The sequence below is a fragment of the Chionomys nivalis genome, chromosome 21 (assembly GCF_950005125.1).
Source record: "Chionomys nivalis chromosome 21, mChiNiv1.1, whole genome shotgun sequence".
Classification (NCBI taxonomy): Eukaryota; Metazoa; Chordata; class Mammalia; order Rodentia; family Cricetidae; genus Chionomys; species Chionomys nivalis.
The window spans coordinates 11,758,257-11,780,612 of record NC_080106.1 but is presented as its reverse complement, the minus strand read 5'-3'; the positions used below and the strand labels follow the sequence as shown (position 1 = coordinate 11,780,612).

The window sequence follows — 22,356 nt, the reverse complement described above, 5'->3', positions numbered from 1 at the left end:
GCAAAGCTGACTCTCAAGGTCAAGAGGTCATTAGGGGCTGTGCCCTCAGGAAAGGAGGAAACAGGATTGGGAGACAGGCAGGATGGATGATATGTTCAATGAATTGTGTATTTATGTATGGACATACAGTAATATAATCTGTGTTATTATTATGTGTTAATAATCATAATAAATTCTAGCTACAATAAATACAAACACATAAAGGAAATAACTAAAATAAAATAAAAACAAAATATAATAAAAACCTTTTAAAAATCAAAAAAAATATCCTCTATATGTTCTTTAATGGGCTAATAGATGAGCAGGATGTGGTATAGAAACCAGGGGAATATTACTTAGATAGAAAAAAGTGAAACCCTACTAAACGTGGTGGTACACACCTTTAATAATTCCAGCACTCCAGAGGCAGAGACAGGTGGACCTCTGTGCGTTCAAGGCCAGCTTGGTCTACAGAGCAAGTTACATAGTGAGACTCTGCCCCTCCCCCCAAATAGTGAAACTCATTATTTATGGCCCTGTGAGTGGAACTTAATGACACTGTGTGCAGTGAAGTAAGTCAGACCCAGAAATGCATCCGAGTCTCCTGTCTCATGCAGAAGCTAAGGATGTGGACGGGAGAGGGAAACGTTTGAGTAGTGGTAACTAGAGGATGGGGAAGGCACGGGGGTGGGTGTGCTGGTGGTGGTGGTACAGAGAGGATGGTTAATGTGTTTAGGAGCACAATGGAGAAGAACAGAATTACTGTTCTGCAGCACAGCAGGGGGTCCGCAGTCAGCAACACTCCCCTGCACACTTCAAAGGATTTTGTTCCCAATACAAAGAAATAGTCACTATGCCAACAACTGTCATCTACGCCTTAAATATAGTAAGCATGTAACAAAATATCCCACAACCCAGAATATAAGTAATTAGTGTGCCAATAAACATATTTTAAAGCAAAGTATTCTTAATACACAGAAACAAGACCTGGGCCAATGCATCATTTCGGATTGATTTCTGAGCCCTGTGTGAGTTCAAGTCAGGGAAGAAACAATAGGGGCATCTCTAGTTTTCAGAACTTGGAACAGAAAACTCTCAATTACCTCTGGATTGGTCTCTCCAACTTCAAGATAAGTTTCCACTCTCAGTGTAGCTCAAAGCAACGTTGGATGGAGGCAGTCAGAGCCAGAACAAATGAATTAGCAATGTCTTGCTGCAGAGAATCGATGGGATGCTTCCGTCATACCTGTGTGCTCAGCTCTTCCCATCCAGGCTCCAACCCAGCATCCCTAATTGTGTGCTGAGCATCTGTGCCTGCCTTGAAGCTTTCCCACATTCCACCAGCTCTCTTATCCAAACCCTTCTACTGCTCTCGGAGGAGCCGTTCTTAATTAAGGACCCATGTGCAGGATATAGAAGGCTTGCTTGTCATTTAATCCGTATACGTCCCCCGGGGACAGAGCAGGAATGCATTATCTCCACTTTACAGATAACTATGGTAAGTCACACCGAACGCAGGAGGTGGATCCTAGGGACTGTGACGACTGCTCAGTCAGGAAAGTTCTTGCTGTGCAAAGATGAGGCCACGAGGTCAGTGCTCAGCGCCTACACAAACCAAACTGAAAACAACAGGAGGAGCCACATGTGCTATTGATCCCAGTGCCGGGGCGCTGAAGACAGAGGATCCTGGGGTCTACTGGCTGACCAGCCTAGCCTGCTGGTTGACCTCTAGGTCACTGAGAGGTCCTTTCACGAAAAGCAAGATTCCTGGGGAATGACATTTGAGATCGTCCCCTGGTTTTCACATGTACACACATGCACACACACAGAAGAGGTCCGTAAGTGCTAGCAAATGACCAACCCTCACTGCCACAGAATTCTTTTCCACACACAAGGAAAGCCACAACAAAGAAAGTCTCCGGAATTCCTGGAGCTCCAAAAGTGGTGCGGGAGAATTGTCTGTATTCTGTCAATCATAGTTTGAATAAACGCTGATTGGCCAGGCAGGAAGTATAGGCGGGTCAACCATACAGGAAGTAGAGGTTGGGTGATGTGAACAGGAGAGTGCTAGGAAGGAGGAAGCCCATTCCTTCCATTCCTGCCCAGACCACCGGGAAGCAAGATGTAACCTGTCCAGCTAAGAAAGGTACTGAGCCATGTGGCTAACATAGATAAGAATAATGGGTTGATATAAGTTATAAGAGTTAGCAAGAAGCCTGAGCTAATGGGCCAATCAGTTTTATAACTTATGGAGATCTCTGTGTGATTTTCTCTGGGACTTTCCGGCTGTGGGGTACCAGGTGGGACAGAAACCCCAACAAGCCGGCCCTCCATGTTACACGAAAGAACGTCACATTTCTGCACAGCATCAGTGTCTAGGGGAAGCGATGCTAGCTGGATGCCATGTCACCAATCCTTGCAAGGTTCTCTCGTGTCTGTGTCCCACCTTCAGCAAGGTGCAAGACTGCAGGGAAGGCAATGTCGACCAGCAGTGAGCAATACCCGGGCTCTGCTCCCCCAAACAGCAATTCAAAGGGGAGGTTAGGGCACAGGCAGCATGACCTGTGCCACCACATGGTTGGGTGCCAACGGAAGTCTCAGAGCATGCCCAAAGATGGTCAGACTAGACTCCAGCATGCCACACTCCCTCCAGAATAAACACTTCTTCAGGTTCATGTACATCTTCCCTGTCTCTGCCCTAGTACTATAGCTTGATTGTCACGTATCTTAGGAATTTGTGGGAGTAGGAGTTCTTGATACAGACGCCCATCATTTGAAGTAAGTTTGTTTATCTTTGCTGCCAGTGCAGTTTGTGTGACATTTGGCTTTGAATTGTGCCCTGCTGGAATAATCAAGCCACTTTGAAGATGGCGGTTAAGAGTTTTGGGGATGGAGTGGGTATAGTTCAGTTAGTAGAGTACTCATTTAGCACGTATGCAGAAGCCCTGAACTCCATCCCTTAGCACGTATGAAGAAGCCCTGAGCTCCATCCTTAGCTGCATAAACCATCTTGGTGGGCCATGTCCTCCTAGCACTCAGGAGATGGAAGCCAAAGGATCAGAAGTTCGAGGTCATCTTTAGCCACATAGTGAGTTAAAGGCTAGTCTGGACTACATAAGACCACACGAAGAAAGAATGGTGGGGTGGGATGGTGGTGTTAGGTTTCTGAAATTCAAGCATGCCTGACCCAAATGTAAGCTTTGGCCTCTTAGCTGGGTGACATTAGGCAAAGCACACTGTCTCCCCAAGCCTGAGTCTCCTCCCCTGGAAACAGGTGGCAATAATGTACTGGTTGTTACGGTACGGAGAAAACCCAGTGAGCCCCCAAAACACAGAGAATGTTGTACACTATTAGCTTCCACCAAATGGGGGCAATTGCCCATTGAGAATGTAAAGCCGAGCAGTTAAGTGAACAAAGATGATGGCTTGACATCTGTCACTATCTTCACATCGAACACGTTGAGCAAAGTACAGTGCAAGTGTGGGGGGACAGACTGTGATCACCCCTGAAACACAGCAAGTAATTCCTTGTAAAAGCTGGGCAGTATTTGCCCCCCCCCCCCAAAAAAAGCCGTGTTATCTATCTCAGATGTGAATTCCTCGGAGCTGCAAGGAACACAAACGACACATACTTACAACAACAACAACACATGGATGTAGAATAGAAGTTTTTATTGGGAGGTTCCATTGGAAGGCAGGAGAGGAAGATATTGAAACTATTTGCCATGATTAAAATTCTAGATGTTAGAAATGAACATTTTAATTACTTGCATGCTTCTGAACAATAAATGTTGTAAATATCTACAGATAGATCTCTTGTTAGATCACTTTGCTGTTGTAATTTTGTAATGAGTTGGGTTTGGCTTCAGTCACAATTTTGTGTTTTAATGACAAAGTATATTTCCTGGTTTCCGGTGATGGACTCTCTAACAGGCCGAAGCACAGCAAACATGACACCATTTTCCTTCCTTCTCCCTTGCTAAAGTGTTAGGTTATATTCCTAAAGCTGGTCCCTAAGGTCTATTCCCTTATTTGGCTACTTCCTTATGCCTGACTAAAACGCCAGGGTCCAGCTATCAAAATTCCAAGGTCCAGCAATCAAAATCCATCTTTTGGCTACATTAACTACAAGAAGGATTTACCAAATCACCCTAGCATAGACTTCCCCGTTCTCCTTAAAAACCCGCTCCTGAAGAATCAACTGCTGTGGTCTTTGTCCAATTCAGATGCAGCAGCCACCCAGGGTTGCTGAAACACTGGACGGTGACAGAGCTGCAAAGTCTGGAGATGCTGTGAACTGGTTGAGCCCATTTTTAATTTTTAAAATTTCTTTTATTTAAGATTTCCTTCCCTTCCTCCCTTTCTTCCTTTTTCCTTCCTCCCTTCCTCCTTCTTTCCTTCCTTTCTTTCCATTTCAAGACAGGGTTTCTCTGTATAATAGCCCTGACTCTCCTGAAGCTTGTTCTGTAGATCAGGCTGGCTTTGAACTCACAGTCTCCCTGCCTCTGCCTCCCGAGTCCTGTGATTAAAGGCGTGCATCACTTGGCAAGCACCTTTCAGGCTGGATCCTCTGGTTTCTCTTTAGAGTGTATAAATCTTTCGCCTTAATTTTTAAAAAAATTCATTCATTTGTGCTTCATGTGCATTGGTGTTTTGCTTGCACACATGCCTGTGTGAGAGTGTCAAGTCCCCTGGAAGTGGAGCTACAGACAGCTGTGAGCTGCCATGTGGATGCTGGGAATTGAACCCGGGTCCTCTGGAAGAGCAGCCAGCACCCTCAACAGCTGAACCATCTCTTTAGCCCCTAATTATTTTCATAGAATATATTTTAATCAAATGTTTCATCTTCCTAGCTCTTCCCTGATCTTCCCCACTTCCTTACCCACTCAACTTCACGCTCTCTTTCTCTCTCAAAACAAAAGTCAGAAAAACAAAAATCAAAATAAAAAACAAAGCACACATATATACATACACACTCACACACATATACACACACACACTCACACACATATACACACATTCAAAAAAGAAGGTGAGCCTTCAGCCTATATGTGGGGAGAGTATCTATCACTGTCTACACTGCCCATGTCCCTTCCACTTTCCTGAACATTCCACAGGACCTTCACTCTCCACCTTCCAGGTTGCCTTCCAGGTCCCTCCTGCTCTCCATTTAGCTGACATACTGTCCTATCATGGTGGGCCGTTGATGAAGGCTGCAGGCAGTAAATTATGCACCAGAAGCTATATTTACCTCTCCAAGGGTACTCACCAGGTGTGTGCTAGGCTACCCCTGGCTTCTGATGACCTCTGTGACCTCGTGTGACCTCTTCCACTGGATAGCACTAACTAGTTTAGAAACACACAGTTGCGGAAATGGTAGTGTGTGATTTTGTTTATGGTCGCAAAGTCTCTTAAGAACTCGGGCCTCTGGTGAATCCTAGGGGGTCTTTCGGACAAGAGGCTTTGTAGGAAATTCAGGACACTGTCCCTCAGTGGTTTGGGCAGATGCTCCAGTAGAGGATTCATCTCAAAGAGGTCTGTGGGAGACACTTTTGTTGATGGGATGAAGGGCAATAAGACTAATGAGAAACACAGAGTGTTCAAAATAATTGCTCTAGTTATAATCGCCGTTAGGTCCTATTGAAGGAACATGAAACAGGAGGAGGCATCTGGAGCAGGCAGGAAGCAGGCTTAGAAATGGTGCTTCACATACAGGCTACCAATCCCGGGACATCAGTGATGCGGTGAGACCAGAGCCCAGGCTCTGGGATGGTCCCCAAGGCCTCCAGTCAACTTCCCTCCCACGTGGAATAGGACTCATCTTTGCTAACAGTACTGTGGGGAGATAGCATGTGACACCCAAGACCCACCTTAGCCTTCTGAATTACCTGTTTTAGAGGACACCAATAACTACATCAAGACAATGTTCAGCAGTCATATAGAGATGCACCTGTGACATGGAAGTGAGACCTGCAATGTCATGTAATGAGCCATTCAGGAAGCTCCAGACGTGATGTCATTTAGAACACATTCTGAAGGGCCCATGGTAGCTCTCAATGACGGAGTACTTGCCTTGTGTATCAGGAGCCTCTCCCATGGACATCCTGTGGCACTTCCAGTCTGAAAGTCTATGGATAGCAGAGCCACTTTTCCCAGAGAGCCCAGAGACAGAATACAAAGCACTGTCCTAAAAGCAAAGGCATCCTCCTACCATTTATGGGGAAATTCCTATGATAAAGGCACTTCCAACATTTCCTCCTTTGGGTTCTCAGCCAACACTGTGAGATGGACTACTTTGAAGAAAGGGCCAGTGATGTGGGATTCCCCTCTGTATGCTGTGAATACCATTGGTTAATAAAGAAACTGTCTTAGGTCTGTGCAGGGTGGAATAGAGGTAGGTGGGGAAATCTAAACTGACTGCTGGGAGAAAGAAGGTAGAGTCAGGTAGAAGCCAAGTAGCCTTGCGGGAGACAGATGCTGGAACTTTACCCAGTAAAGCTACAGCTTCATGGCAATACACAGATTAATGGAGATGGGTTAATTTAAGATATAAGTTAACCAGAAATACGCGTAAGCTATTGGCCAAACAGTATTGCAAATAATATGGTTTCTGTGTGATTATTTCGGGGCTGAGCAGCTGGGAACAAACAAGTGGCGTCCTACTACAGGCCAGGGTGGTCAGTCCTATTTTTCGGACATAGACAACCAAGTTCTCCAGAGGCTACAGATGCATGCTAAGGACAAATTAACATTGATGATGTGGGTCTCATAGCATCAAGTTCAGGGCATTCCCTGAAGAATCCAGGCTCTATTCAAGGGGACCCGTGCAGCCCCCTTGAATCTTCTCAAATCCTCCCAGAATAACTGTGTGTGCTATCCGCTGCAGCAACCCACTTCACTACTGCCTTCCTGGAGACGAAACCTTGGCATAGTAAAGACTTTCTTCTTCCCGCTCTGATCCTGGGCAACTGTGCGATACAAACATCTTCCTCAGCAGTTCGTGGGGCGGCCAGACAATGCTGCCATTGTTCCCCATTGGAAGCTGCCTTCAGAGCCCACACCCTCCCCATTAGGCAGCACTGCAGTGGAGTGATTTCAGATTTCAAAGCGCAGAGAGCTTGAGCGCTGCCCTTACCCGTCAGATCTGAGCTTTGCCCTCAACATCAGTCCGTTCCCTCACGCCAGAATGTTACAGACACTGAACACACACGGCTGCCGGCTCCTAGAGAACACTCCAGACATTTCAGAGAGTTCAGTAACAATAGGCCCTCGAAAGAGGACACTCCTAGGAAAAACTCCTTCGGAAGGACCGTACATTGACAGTGCTGGGAAGTGGTGGCCTGCGTGTGCTGCAAATGTCTAATTTAACCTTCAGAGGGGTCCTATGCAGCAGGCTGTCTGTCGATCTCTCTGCTTCAACACAAATATGACCCATGGTCACACAGCGAGGGATGGTCTTGTACTATAAAGGGCAGGGATTTTAGAGGACCCTAAAACCTATGTTGTGCACAGTCAGATCTTCCCTGGAAGTAGCCACTGCCCCCTGAGGTTGGTCTGTTAGGGATCCAAGCCAAACGTCAGTTTGGGTCATTCCATATCAGTCTGATTTTACTGTTTTATGCACATGCAATGTATGAGGTGAACACGGGTTCCTCTTTGAGATATCCAAGTTAGAATTTCTAATCCAACTAACGCCCTTCCCTGGCTCCAGAGTGACTTCCTGCTGCACGCAGCTAGGGTTCAAGGGCACAGAGACCAAACTTCAAACTTTGTGTCTTCTTGTCTCCCAACAGGGTCAGTTGGGGCAGAGGAAAGTAATGAATAGTTAATCCAAGAATCCACCTGTTCCCTTTTTTATTAGCATGTATTATATATGACAGTTTCATTATGACAGTCTCACACATGTATAAAGTGTAGCTTGATCATCTTCACCCCTCCCCATACCCTCTGTGGTCCCACTCCCATTGATTTCTTCCCTCTTCCCTCCTAGATTCCATTATAAACCACATCTCTCTGTCTCTGTCTGTCTCTGTATGTCTGTGTCTCTGTCTCTCTCTGTGTCTGTTTCTCTCTGTCTCTGTGTGTGTGTGTGTGTGTGTGTGTGGTCCAAAGAGTTTTATTAGGACTGCTCACAGGAGCACAGGGCAACTTAGCCACGACTATACCACTAGAGAAAGTCTCTCTCTCTCTCTCTCTCTCTCTCTCTCTCTCTCTCTCTCTCTCTCTCTCTCCCCCCCTCCCCAGAAACTGCCAGTGGCACTCAGCTCTTCTCCCTCCCATGGAAAAATGGTGACAGGCCCTATTTTGTGCAGTCTAGAAAAGGCAGTCATAGCTACCGTTAGTTTTGAGGACAGAGGTCGTATCACTCTCGGAAGACAGACTCCAACGCTCCTCCCCTTCTTCCAGATTTTGTATTCTTTCCACTGCTCTTGTGACTGAGTCCCCTGAGACTTGGAGGGGGTGATACAGATGTCCTGTCTATGGATGAGCATTCAACACTCACTTCTCCTAGGCACTTTGACCGGGTATGAACTGCTGATCACTACAGAGAGAAACTTCTCTGATCCCAGCTAAGAGCAGCCCTAACCTATGGGTATAAGCATGAACATATAGAAATCAGTTTTATGGGCACAACTTCTCTACCTAGCAGAATAACAGTAGTAGGCCCCACTTAGCTATGACCTTTTTATGAGTTTCTGGACAGGTTTACAGCACCAGGAGCAACCCCCCTTCCATGGAGCAGGTCTCCAATCCAATTAGGAAGTAGTTGGTTAATCCCCTAATGAAATGCCACTATTGTACCAAAGGTTACACGCTGCCTGTCATTGGTATTGCAGTAGGCACGGTCTATAGCCGAGCTACTGTTCTCCTCCAGCAGTCTGCACAGAACCTTCTGGCACTATGAGATTTAGCAAGCAGTTCCAGCTTGTGCTGCAGTTAAAGTGTATGATGCCTTCTGCAATAGGGCCTTACCGTCTAGTCCTGGTGGTCAACTGGGAGCATTGGCAACAGCCAACATTGTTTTGGAAACATTAGGGGCATCCCTGACCAACAGTTCATAAGGAGGTATCCCATCCCTGGCCACGGGGTTTAAAGATTCATTGTTAAGGAGTAATTTGAAGACCCAGGAGTGGTACCAAATAATGCGAAACATCTTTACAAGCCTGCATCCTTGAAAACCACCTCAGAGAGTAGGCTCACCTCCTGCGTGTAGTTTTCTCTTCACACTGACAGAGCCGTGGAAGGAGGGAGCCAGGTAAGAAGAGATAGTGCCAATAGTAGGACCAGAATTCCATCCCACAGAATAAACTCCGAGTCTTGACCTCCAGACCTTTTACCGTGACCGCGGTCTTTAAACCACTCTACCACCTCCTGCAGGTCAAATGCCTGAGGCTCATAGCCTAGCTCTTTCTTGGCTTTCTCTAAGCTGAAGTAATGTGTGACACCCGTTTTATAAACCTCTGTGCGGGTGAGGAAAGGCTGAAAGTTGTAGAACCTGCCCAGAACGAAGTGGACTATCTCTATTAGGAAAGCAAGGCCGTAGATGAGGGTGAGGGGCAGGCGGGTGGACGGGAATGTGTAGCCTAGGCCCTCAACCAGGGGACGGAAAAATTCAAAGCTGTTCACAGGTCTACCATCTGAGATGAAGTAGGGCTGCCCAGAGGCAACATGGCCCTTATCAGCTCTCAGAGCCTCAGAGGCCAGGATGTGAGCTTGCACCAGGTTATCCACGTGAACAAACTCAACCAGGCTATCTGGATCCCCGTACACAAATCTGAACAGGCCCCTCTCAATGTAACTCACTACCCTGGGAAGGTGCCTTTGCTCTCCCATTCCATAGATGCCGGCTGGCCTTAGTGCACAGGTTCTGAGGACACCATTGCCTTGCTTGAAGGCCGAGCCATTGGCTTCCAGCACCTTCTTCTCTGCAATGGATTTTGTTCGAGAGTAGTGATCTGGGTGCAGGTGAAGAGGCAGGTAGGGCAGAGATTCATCCCCGTTTCTGATGACTTGACCTCCGAAGATGACATTGAACGTGCTTGTGTAAACTAACCTGGGCACTCCTCTCTCCAGGCAGGTCTGGAGGATGTTGTTGGTACCACCCACATTGACCTCTTCAATTAGGGTTCTGTTCAGTTGCTCCCTCCCAGACATCCCATAAGAGGCGATGTGAAACACACACGCAATGTCATTGTCCTGGAAGGCTGCCTCCACATCCAAGAGGCAGCGGATGTCTCCACGGACGAATGTGATCCCCTCTGGAAGGTTCTGGGCAGGTTGGCTGATGTCAAACAGAACCACACGGAGTCCACTCTGGTTCAGAGCACAGCCGAGGCTGAGGCGAGAAAGATCAGGGTTAGGTCAGGCCACCCTCCAGCTGTGTCTAGGGAAAGGGTACAAAATAACTTGCCAGTAAGGTAGGGCTCACCTGAGTCTTGTTAACTTATCCAGAGTCACTTACCTTGTGTATTCATTGCTATAGGCCTCATTTAAATTTTGAAAACAAAACAAAACAAAGCAGGATCCTCTCAATGACCTAAATGACAATGATGGCATTGACAATGACAATGTACAGGTGACAGAATGCCTGCTGTGGTGTAGAAGTGAACCATCTCCCACGGAGTCTTTAGTCCCCAGCTAGTGGCAGTGATGCTGTTTTGGAAGTTGGAGCCTTGCTGGAGGAAGGGGGCCCCCAGAGGGCAGGTCCAGCCCTCCAGACAGAGCCAGCTCCCTGTTGACTTTCTGCTTTTGGGTTTCAGGGGCACTGTCTCACATTCCTCTGTCGTGTCTTCCCCACATGGGGCTGTACCCCATTAAACAACAAAAGTTGCGCTAAACTTTCCTCCCTTAAACTGCTTCTTGTTAGGTATCTGGTCACAGTGATAAGGAAAGGAGTGTAGATGGCTTTATAAAAAAATTATCTTTGGAGAAATGAATAATCATCAGGTCCCAGTTTACAGGTTTTAAAAATGATTTTTCTTGAGGTGGAATAAACCTGTGCTTTTCAAGTTTCAAGTCTGAGCAGGGAGCACCGGAGTTAACCTTTGGTTTAGCACTATACCAACATGTCAAAGGCCACGAGAATGGAAAACTATCCAGTCAAATAGTTCCACGATGATATTTTGTAGATGAACTTACCGGAAGCCAAAATATCCGCCTCCTCCCGTTATGAGTACGGTTTCCTTTGGGTACCTTAGGGAGTCCATACCAGACGGCAAAGGGACAACGGGACCTGCAGGAAGATGCCACAACGTTCTGACCCTGTTTAAACACGTTTCTCCTTTGTTCTGAGCTAACAGAAGAGAAAGGTGACTAACCTCAGTGGTATCACATGTACCCAGCGTGTGGTAATCTCTGGTGACATGGCCAGCACCGAGAAACCCAAGCCAAATGACAGAATACGCCCATGCAGGGTACACTTTGAGACGCGTGGCTCCAGTCACACCTGCGCTACTTTAGCTACCCCCCGCCCCTTTGCTTCCTGGCTTCCAATTCCTCCCTATGTAATATAAACATAGATGTCTTCCTTGCCTACTTGACAAAGTGAGTGTTAAACAGAGTGTGGGTGCTTTCAAAACCACGAACCCCTTTCGAACAAAAGGCATTGCTCTTGATTTCTGGAACTGATCAGGGCCTTTGGAAAGAATTCACTTAAAACTGGTTAAGAAAAGGATTTCTTCCTGGCACCAGAAAACCCAAGATAGAGCTCTGCAGAAATCTCCGGCATCTTCAGTATGCTCTGCTTGAGGTTGGTTTATTAACTCCGTACTTAAAAACAGAGAGAAAAATTCCTTCCTGTATCTAATCACCCCTCCACCCTGGCCGTCTTTCAGACGCTTCAAGGGCGAGCACTCAGTGCATTTGACAGGGTGGGAAACTTGCTTCTGTCTCCCTCCTTATCTGTTTACTCTCCCGCAGATTTATCTCAAGGCCCAGGACTACTTCTTTTCTAGAACGTAACAACAGAAATGGGCTAGACGTCTCATTCCACATAGGCGAGAAATGGACCCAGGGGTGCACATGTCTCCTAAGGCATGGGAACAACACAGTCTTCTTTCCCCATTTTCTTCCCCTCCTTCCCTCCCTCTCTCAGTGGGGAGATATTTGGGTATGGTTAGACAGGTGGTCTACAAGTAACCAAGAGTTCAACCACCGCCCCTTCCCAGCCAGGTGCCCATTCGTGACGTTGACCACTGTAAATGCAGATGGTTTTGAACAACAAAGAACATGATCCAGATGTTAGTAGAACAGTGTGGACTGGGCTGACACAGGAAGAAGGGCACATGCGCAAAGAGCTGTGTGACATCAGCATGCGCACACAGGTCAAAATAATAATACTAACGACACAAGGTTGTAGGTAGCAGCTGGGGATACCGGGCAGGCGCCTTGGCCTTGAGATGGTTTTGTGAGCTTGGCTGAGATGCTTTGCTTTCTCTAAACCTTACTTTCCTGTAAGCTGTGTGCTGTTGTATTTCAGGATGTCTTCATGGTTCTAGAAGAGCAACAGCATATAGCAGAGAGAATGAGGACAAAGAGAGACAGGCTGTGGCACTCACCACTAGTGTCATACAGTTCACTGGGCACTTTCTGAGGACATGAGCTACTAAAAAAAACCAACATTATCACCCTGTGTGCCAGTCGAGAGTAAATAACTCTCCCATGCACACCCAATGGATAGTTGACACCGTGAGCCCATACTCTTAATCTTAACCCCTGAAACACGAACTTTGAAGGAAGAGAATGGTGTCTAGGTTATCTTTAGTTATATGACTTTAGATCAGTAAATTGCTCTGAGCCTGTGCCTTCATCTAAAAAGTTGAACTGAGGACAAGCTCACAAGTTTATAAAGACAAGATGGGATAATGCAGACAGAATACCCCAAATATACCACATGAGGCATGGTCACCCCATAGATGTTGTTTCTTGTTTCCTTTCTTCTTAGCTCTGATGTGTGTCCATGCAGTATTTCTGTCCAGTCATGATTAGAGCTCTCAAGACACGGGGTTATAGAGGGCAACATGTCCTAGAAATCTGTGCTCGTGTCTCTAGCCAGTGAGGCTAACAGGATCATTCATGGAAAGCGATCACAATTATAGATAAGGCTCCCCAACCGTGTCAGAGGTGTGAGGCAAGAACCATCCAGAGATCTGGGTAAAACATTATGGAGGACGGCTGCTGGGTTCCAAGAAGCAAGTGCTACCATTATGCTACAAGAAAATTCGTGAAGACCATACATGAGTGAGCACCTCTTTAATATATCAAAGGTGACCTTATAACAGTATGTGCCTAAGAACTTTAAATCTTTGAAGAAAAAAATTGAAGAAGATGCCAGAAAATGGAAAGATCTCTTATGCTCTTGGGTAGGTAGAATTAACATAGTAAAAAAATGGCAATATTACCCAAAAACAATTTACAGATTCAATGCAATGCCCATCAAAATTCCTGCAAAATTCTTCACAGACCTCAAAAGAACAATATTCAACTTCATATGGAAAAGCAAAAAACTTAGGATAGCCAAAACAATCCTGTACAATAAATGAACTTCTGGAGGCATCACAATTCCTGACTTCAAACTCTACTACAAAGCTACAGTACTGAAAACAGCCTGGTATTAGCGTAAAAAGAGACAGGAGGACCAATGGAACCAAATCAAAGACAGGGATATCAATCCACACATCTTTGAACACCTGAATTTTGACAAAGAAGCAAAAAATATAAAATGGAAAAAAGAAAGCATATTCAACAAATGGTGCTGGCATAACTGGATATCAACATGTAGAAGAACAAAAACAGATCCACATCTATTGCCATGCACAAAACTCAAGTCCATTTGGATCAAAGACCTTAACAGAAAGCTGACCACACTGAACCTCATAGAAGAGAAAGTGGGAAGTACACTTGAATACATTGGTACAGGAGACCACTTCCTAAATATAACCCCAGTAGTACAGATACCAAGAGAAACAATTAATAAATGGGATCTCCTGAAACTGAGATACTTCTGTAAAGCAAAGGACATGGCCAACGAGACAAAACAACATTCTACAGAATGGCAAAAGATCTTCACTAACCCCACATCGGACAAAGGACTGATCTCCAAAAAAATACACAAAGAACTCAAGAAATTGGTCACCAAAAGACCAGATAATCCAATAAAAAATGGGGTAGAAAACTCTCAACAGAGGAATCTAAAATGACTGAAAGACACTTAAGGAAATGCTCAACATCCTTAGCCAACAGAGAAATGCAAATCAAAACAACTCTGAGATTCCATCTTACACCTGTAAGATTGGCCAAGATCAAAAGCACTGATAACAACTTGTGCTGGAGAGAATGTGGGGGAAAGGGAACACTCCTGCATTGTTGGTGGGAATGCAAACTGGTACAGCCCCTTTGGATGTCAGTATGGCGATTTCTCAGAAAAATTGGGAAACAACCTACCTCAAGACCCAGTAATACCACTTTTGGGTATATACACAAAGGATGCTCAATCATACCACAAGGACATGTGCTCAACTATGTTCATAGCAGCTTTGTTTGTCATAGCCAGAACCTGGAAACAACCTAAATGCCCCTCAACCAAAGAATGGATAAGGAAAATGTGGTACATTTACACAATGGAGTATTATACAGTGGAAAAAGAATGACATCTTGAAGTTTGCGGGCAAATGGATGGATCTAGAAAACATCATACTGAGTGAGATAACCCGAATCCAGAAAAATCCAGAAAGACAATTACAATATGTACCCACTTATAAGTGACTTTTAGACATAAAGCCAAAAAAAGCCTACAATTCACAATCCTAGAGAACCTAAACAACAAAGAGGACCCTAAGAGAGACATACATGGATCTAATCGACATGGGAAGTAGAGAAAGACAAGATCTCCTGAGTAAATTGGGAGCATGGGGATCATGGGAGAGGGTAGAAGTGGAGGGGAGAGAAAGGAGGGGAGCTAAGAATAATAGCTCAATAAAAACAATTTTTTTAAAAAAATAAAAAAGATAAAAATAAAACAAAAAGTTTATTTTTAAAAAATATGTGTCTGTATGTGTGTGCACACACACATATATGTATTTGTTTATTTCTATATTTTGTGTATGAGAGTTTTGCCTGTATGTATTCATGTGTATCATGTGCACGAAGTAACTGTGGGGGCTAGAAGAAGGTATCAAACGCCCTTGAACAGGAGTGAAGACCGTTGTAAGCAGCCATGTGGGTGCTAGCATTGAAATCTGGGTAGTCCTTTGGAAGAGCAGTCAGCGCCCTTAACCACAAAGCCATTTTATCTTTTGCAACGCTTGGGTCGGAGCCCAGCTCTCACACAGGCAAGGCGCGTGCTCTACCACCAAGCCACAGCCCCGTCTTGTTTTCTGAGAACAGAATGCTCACGCTTGGCAGTGCCCACGACAGCAAGTGTCACCAATTCTGCTGTGGAACACCATTCCATGACTTTAGCCCTCCTGCTGGGGACGACTGACTGGTGTGTCCAGACTTTCGACCTTCACCTCCATCACCTGTGTCAACGGCCCACTCTTCTCCCATAGACCTTGCGCTTGAGTCACATGGATCATCTCTTCCCGGCAACATGACAGGCTCTCAGGTGCGCCCTGTTCTCAGCACAGTGTGATGCATGGCTCTTGCAGGTCCCGGGCAGGTGTAGCTTCATCAGCAGTAAGACCTTCCTCAGAGAGACTTCTGCTCACTCGTCTCGGCTCACCTTGCTCTAGAGTTGCTCTGTACAGTGCCTTTTTCATGGCATGTCTCACAGATAACTGTGTGCCTTTAAACTGTCCCACTTCTCCTAGGATGAAAATTCTACGAGAATCAGGTCCTTCCTTTCCACTGGGGCATTCCTTCACTTAACCCAGAAATGGGCAGATTCTCGATAAATATTCATTCAACTTCTGAATGATTCTTAACAACACAAAACAACCAGTTTAGCAAAACTGTGACAGACTCAAATGAGCAGGGCTCCGAGGTGTCGAGTAGCTATTGTTGTCCATGCTGTTAAATGCTTCTTTTAACTTCCTAAAACATGCTGAGTTCAGAAGGAGACAGATGCCAGGCTCACGGACATCGGGCCCTGACATTGTGGCACTTACAATGGGAACATAGACCTGCTAACATCCAAAGAACGTGCTCAGGAGACTTTTCAGGAAAGCTGTATTCTGCCTCATAGCTGCCGTAGGAGTGTAACGCTGTGGCCAGTTGGCTCAGCATCATAGCATTGAGATGCCAGGGCTGGGAGGTGGACTGAAGCCGATCTTGGGGCTCTCCAGTCAGCCTGCCTAGCCTAACCGAAGAGCTCTAGATCCTGGCAAGAGAGTCTGCCTTAAACGTCAGTGTGAATGGTACCTGAAGGATGACAGCCAAGGGTCTCCAGACAGACAGACAGATGGCAGGCAGGCAAGTAGGCAGGCAAGTGGGCATCTCTCTCTCTCTCTCTCTCTCTCTCTCTCTCTCTCTCTCACTCTCTCTCTCACACACACACACAATGACTACTAACAAGACACCTGATCACAGAGTTTGAACTGTTTTAAATATCCCCACAGAATACCATTGTGAGGAATCCCAAACACGGATAAGGCCTCTAAGAGTCCAATTAAAAACTTGTGACAGAAATATCTGGAATTGTTCTTTGCTTTTATAACCACATATTCCAGTTCAGTCAGAAGCCCAGGGGTCAGGAATGTCCAGTCATGAGTGCCTCGGAAACTTGCCAGGCCTATTGATGGCTACCCCTCATTATCTTTCAGCGAGTTTCAGAGAGCTCTGAAGCAAGAATCTGCTGAACTGACCTATGGGAGGACCGAAAGAGAAAGGTTAATGAAATTCCTAATTTAGCAAGACAAACAACCACAGAAATAAAGCTTGCCCTCCAGGTCGAGAAAATCTTCTGACGCCAGGAGCCACAAGGGGCACCTTAGTGAGCGACCTCACACATAACAACAATAAGACCATTAAAAAAAAAGAGGTTGGAAATGTGAGCTTTGCTACCTAAGTGTGGGGATCATGAGAACCCCAACACCCACACAAAAGCCAGGCACAGTTGAGCGCGTCTGCAAGCCCCGTGATGGAAGGCAAGAGACAGGCGGATCTAGACAGTGGCCAATTTGTCTAGCTGGAAATGGAACCCCACATTCAGTAGGAGACTCTGCCCCAAAATAGCAGCGTGGAGAGTAGTGGACTCTAGGTGTCCACATGCACAGGAGTGAACACACACACACACACACACACGTGCAATACACCAAAACATGCATGCATCTGCCACAATACACATTTACCTCACATTACAGAGAGAGGGGGGAGGGGGAAGAGGGAGGGGGAAAGGGAGAGGAAAAAAATCAGCCAAATCAGTCTATAGAAGCCCCAGGAAATTCTCCTGAGGGCTACGGCAGGAGGAGGAAGCCTATGCAGTATCTCTCCATCCGTTTGCCAATTTTCAGATACTAGAGCTTCTGTTTTATTATTTAGTTTCCCTCTGACTCCTCTTGGGGTCACACTGGATGATTGCACCTGCTTGGAGGCTCTTCCAAAACGGAGCTTTGCTCAGTAATTGCTTTTCTGTTGGGATGGGGGAGGCAGCATCTGACCCGAGCTGTCATTTTCTCAGAAACAGGTTAAAGTTAAGCACATGATTAAGGGGAGAAAAAGGAATCTTAATTGCAAGGAGGAGAAAGAAAGAAGTTTCAAATCTGCCTGACCTCTTGATAATGCTAAGGTGAAGCCGGGGTAACAGTTGGACATCTCACAAGGGAGTTCGAGGCAGAGAGTAATGAAATATGACCGGGAGTGCTTTAGATTCACAAAGACCTAATTAAGTCTAAGGATCAGTAATAAAAACCTAAGATTATGCACACCGCTCCTCCAGCCCTGTGGTTCAAAGCCGGCATGCCGCTCAACCCCTGGCATCACGACTCAATGCAGGCGCAATTAGCATTTGGCCAAGGGCTCTAAAGCGGCAAGAGTTTAAGATGCCCTCATGCTAGAGGTGGCCTTTTGTTTTTGTGGTGCTGGGGAGGAGACACAGGGCCTTGTATGCCAGGCAAATACTCAACCACTAAACCAAATTCCCTAAGGAACTTAGTTAACAGCAGCTGTTTTGGAGCCATGACTCAGTAAGTAGGTGGAGGCTTACCTAGCAAGGTTATCTGGGTTCCCTCCCCCCCACTCCCACTACGGTACTGTATAAAGAGGGCACGGTAGTGCAAACCTGTAATCCCAGTTCTCTGGCGGTAGAGCCAGGAGACTCAGGCAAAAGAGTTTAAAGCCAGTCTGTTAAAAACAAACAAACAAACAAACAAACCCCCAAAACTGTTTTCATAGAGCTAAAGCACCCACCTGTTATCCCAGCACTGGAGAGCCAGAGGCAGGGGGATCACCACTTCAGGTTCGTCCCTGGCTATAGAGACTGTGTCTCAAAAAATTCCTGGGCTCAAGAGACTGTGCCTCAAAAAATGTAACACCGCCGCAATTCATTATAAGGGAAATTAAAACACTTCCAGGGGGTGCGACCTTATAATTAGGTGTCTTTGATTATTGAAAAAGTACTCATCAGAAGCAAATGTCCTTATGGTCCTGGGTCCTGGGAAACATGTGAGATGACAGGGCTTATGAGCTGGTGCTGTTTGTGTCCCATGAGGTGCGAAAAGATGTATTTGTGGTTACTCTAATGTAATACGGATGAAGATGTAGCTGTCAGTGAAAGAGAGGCGAGGGGTAGACTCTAAAGGTCAGGACAGATGGCACCGCATGTAGTGGAGGCTGTTGGGCTGGCGGGCAGGTGGGCATCACCTGATGTGGGTCAGGTCTTCTCGTCCAGCCGCCCACCCACACTCCCCTTACCTAGCTATCTGTTACACAAAAGGCCCTCACAATTCTTTCCATTGCTGACCTAAAGGAATGAAATGGAGTGTCTTTTCTTTGGACGTGTTTCTGCGTGTGGAGGTCTGAGCGCACCCTTACCTGTTGTTTCTCAGGAGCCATCCCTCTACCCTCCTCCTCTGCTTCTTTACTTTTTATTATTTTTTAAAAAAGGGACACGATGGTGCATGCCTGTGGGTTTCTGCCACCTATGTGTAGGTGCCCATGGACCTCCTGCATCTGGAGTTACAGGGGTTGCGAACCACCAGATGTAGGTTCTGGACACTGAACCCAGGTCCTCTGGAAGAGGACTATGTGCCCTTAACTTCTGAGCCATCTCCAGCCCCAGTCCTCCCGCTACTGTTTTTTAGACAGGATCTCTCATGGGCTGGACTTAGTGATTTTGCTTGGCTGGGTACCCAACGAGCCCCAAGAATCCATCTGTCTCCATCTTCCAGGACTAGGAATTCACACACACGCCACCATGGCTAGCATCTGTCTGAAGGATCAAATTCAGGTCTTTATGCTTGTATGACAAGCATTTTTTGGCAAGTGCCTTACTGATTGATCCATCTTCCCATCCCCCCAAACCATTTTATAATTGCTATTACCGATCTGCTTTTCAAATTACCGTGGAAACCCTATGTGAATGTAGACTCCTTCTCTAGAACCATCTTCAGGGATGAGGAGAATCTGGAAGACTGGAGATCAGTAATCTAGATGGAGTGAGCACACCACAGCTTTTCAAATAGCCTTCTCTGCTACTCTCGTGCCTCTTTCCATCCCGAAGTCAGCATGGCTGCTACTCTTCCTCCACAGTGGTGTTTCCTGCCATTTCATGAGCCCTTATCATGCCAGGCACTGTATTACAACTTGCTTATAAATTTTGTTACTGAGCGCCCATCACTGCCCTAAAGAGACAGTACTAATTAGCAGGCACCATTTTGCAGATGAGTAAACTGAGGCCCTGAGACAGAAGGATCAACTCCAAGTTCCATAGGTGGTGCGTGGATACAGGTGTATCCACTGGGCCCAAGGACCGTCTGACTCCATCACTCATGACTCAACCACAGCAGCCCCAGGGGGCTGGGCAGAGTCCATGACCTGGAGCAATAGGTACAGAGTTCATGTTAATCTGAACAGTGTGTGATTTCACAACCAGCACCTTCTGCAATGGTTCAGGAGGCCAAAGGAGAAGCTGTCTCATCTCCTCCCAGGCAGTGGGATGCGCGACACACAGCATTAAAGTTCTGATTCTGGGAATCATAGGTCCTGGATTTAGATCTACCATCAGCTGCTTGTGGGACCCTGAATCCTAGCCTCCTCCTCCCTACAATGCAAATCACAGCAACTATGGCTACACGCGTTGTTTAGTATAGGCCAGGGCTTTAAAAGGCATACCACTGATGCTCCGGCGCAGTCCTGAGGCCGCAATTAGACTCATCTGATTCCCAGAGATGAGGAAACCAGTTCTGATACCATACTCACAAATCCAGAGCTTGAATCAGTTCTGCCGACTCTGACCTTAATGCATAGGGCCCAGCGTTGGTGCTGGGACAAGCCCTGCCCACTTCATCATTCCAGTGGTCCCTTCTGCATATGACTCACACGCCTGGCTTAGCATACACCTAATACGTCTCTTCTTATAACAATAAATCTTTGTAATTGGAACCTCAGTTTGCCACTGTAACTGGGAAATCCAAATCACTTGTCACAAAGAGCTAGTGTCTCCCCCATCCAAGTGATGTGAAAGAAAGCCTTGACTTGATTCTGGCTCGGTACCCACGGGAGGCTCTCTGCATGGGGCCTGCCGTCTGTAAAGTTAGATCAAAAAGCCGAGGAGGGGACTTGGTGTCTAAGAACTTGACATTCTACATGGCTCAGCTGCACGAGCACCTGAGAAACAGAAGATCATGTCCCTGCCATCTAGGTTGGTGCTACTCACAACCATATCCCAGAGATGTCACTTGTCACCCTCAACAGCCACTTGTCACCTTCAGCAGGCACCGGTCATCCTCAGCTGCCACTTGTCACCCTCAGCCACCAGCTATCACCTGCAAGTACTGCTTGTAACTCTCAAATGCCACCTGTCACCCTCAACTGTCACTTTCAGCTTCAGTCACCCTCGGCTGGCTGCCACCTGTTACCCAGAAGTCTCCTGTCACGAGCCCAGTCAAAGTCCATTTAGGACTGCCCTGCCACACCAGAAAAGGGTGACCACAGCCCTTGCGACCCCCGGTTCACTCACAGAGACAGACGACAGTGTGAGCTGTAGATGCAGGACGGACGAGAGAGCCAACTCAGCCTCTGGTGCCTTTTTGTCCCTGGCTCCGGGGCAAAAGCTGTCAAACTGGCTCCTGAAGACACTTCCGGGTTTATCTAGGCAACCCGGAGGTCCAGGCTTCTCTATGATGAGCCTGCTGATCCTTATCTGTGCAGCAGCAGCAGCAGCAGCAGCAGCAGCAGCAGCAGCAGCAGCAGCAGCAGCAGCAGCAGCAGCAGCAGCAGCAGCAGCAGCTCGCTCTGCAAATCTTCCTGATTTCCTAGCCAGTGTGCTCCAGAGTCCTTCAAGAGGGTCATCTAAACTCCTCTCCCTACTTTCAGCTTGTGCTTCCAGGCTTTCACCTCTTTGTGTACCCCCACTAACGAGTGTAGACTGATGAAAGATGGGGTTCGGCTCAGTCAGTCTGTTTCCTTGGGGGGGGGGAATGAAAAGATGGGTGGAAAGGTGACTAGATAGATGTGAATGCATGGATAAATGTGGGAATGGACAGGGGGGTGGGTCGGTGGATAATTGGGTGTGTAGATGGGTGGATATATGAATGGGTGTTCGGGTACGTGGGTGGACAGAAAGATAGGTGGGCGGATGAATGGGGAGGTAAACAGGTGCATGGCTGAGTGGGCGGGTTGGCGGAAAGGTGCGTGTATGGATAGATGGGTGAGTAAACGCGTGGATGGATGTGTGGGTGGATGGGTTGATGGACACCTGTGTAGGAAATGAATGGGCGATGGATGAAGGTCTGTAAGCAACCGATCATTCACTCTGCAAGTATCTTTAAAAATATTTTATGTGCACAACTGTTTTGCCCTTTCTGTTTGTGCACCACATGCCTGCCTGGTGCCCCAGGAAGTCAAAAGAAGACCTCAGATCTCCTAGAACTGAAGTTACAGGCAGTTGTGGGCCACTATGTCAGTGCTGGAAACAGACCCTGGGTCCTCTGCAAGAGCAAGAAGTATTTTTCACCACCAAGCCATCTCTCCAGCCCCTTCTCACACCCTTTTAAAATCTGTTTTTTTATGGGCTTTGGTATCTATATGTGCATATGTTTGGCTGTGTCCCTGATCTTCTAGTTTTCCAGCGCCACATACTATGGCCTTTGATGGTTTAACGAGGCAGGACAAATCTTCGCTCCTGAAGGACTTAGAGGCCGCATGGAGAGAAAGTTTTCTCCCTGTTAGGAACACCTTATGCCTTCTCATTAGGGCTGTGGGCTTATGGAAAGCAGCAAG

At 46.6% G+C, this 22,356-nt stretch overlaps 1 protein-coding gene across 1 annotated transcript; it reads right to left on the bottom strand.

The window, feature by feature from the left end:
• Positions 1–7,930: 7,930 nt before the first annotated feature.
• On the bottom strand, positions 7,931–21,170 carry Sdr42e1 (short chain dehydrogenase/reductase family 42E, member 1). Its single transcript, XM_057753964.1, has 3 exons — positions 21,095–21,170; positions 11,119–11,212; positions 7,931–10,315 (listed from the first exon to the last, which is right to left on the bottom strand). Exons 2-3 carry the CDS (start codon positions 11,184–11,186, stop codon positions 9,202–9,204), a joined length of 1,182 nt encoding a protein of 393 aa, XP_057609947.1. The 5' UTR covers positions 11,187–11,212; positions 21,095–21,170; the 3' UTR covers positions 7,931–9,201.
• Positions 21,171–22,356: the final 1,186 nt, after the last annotated feature.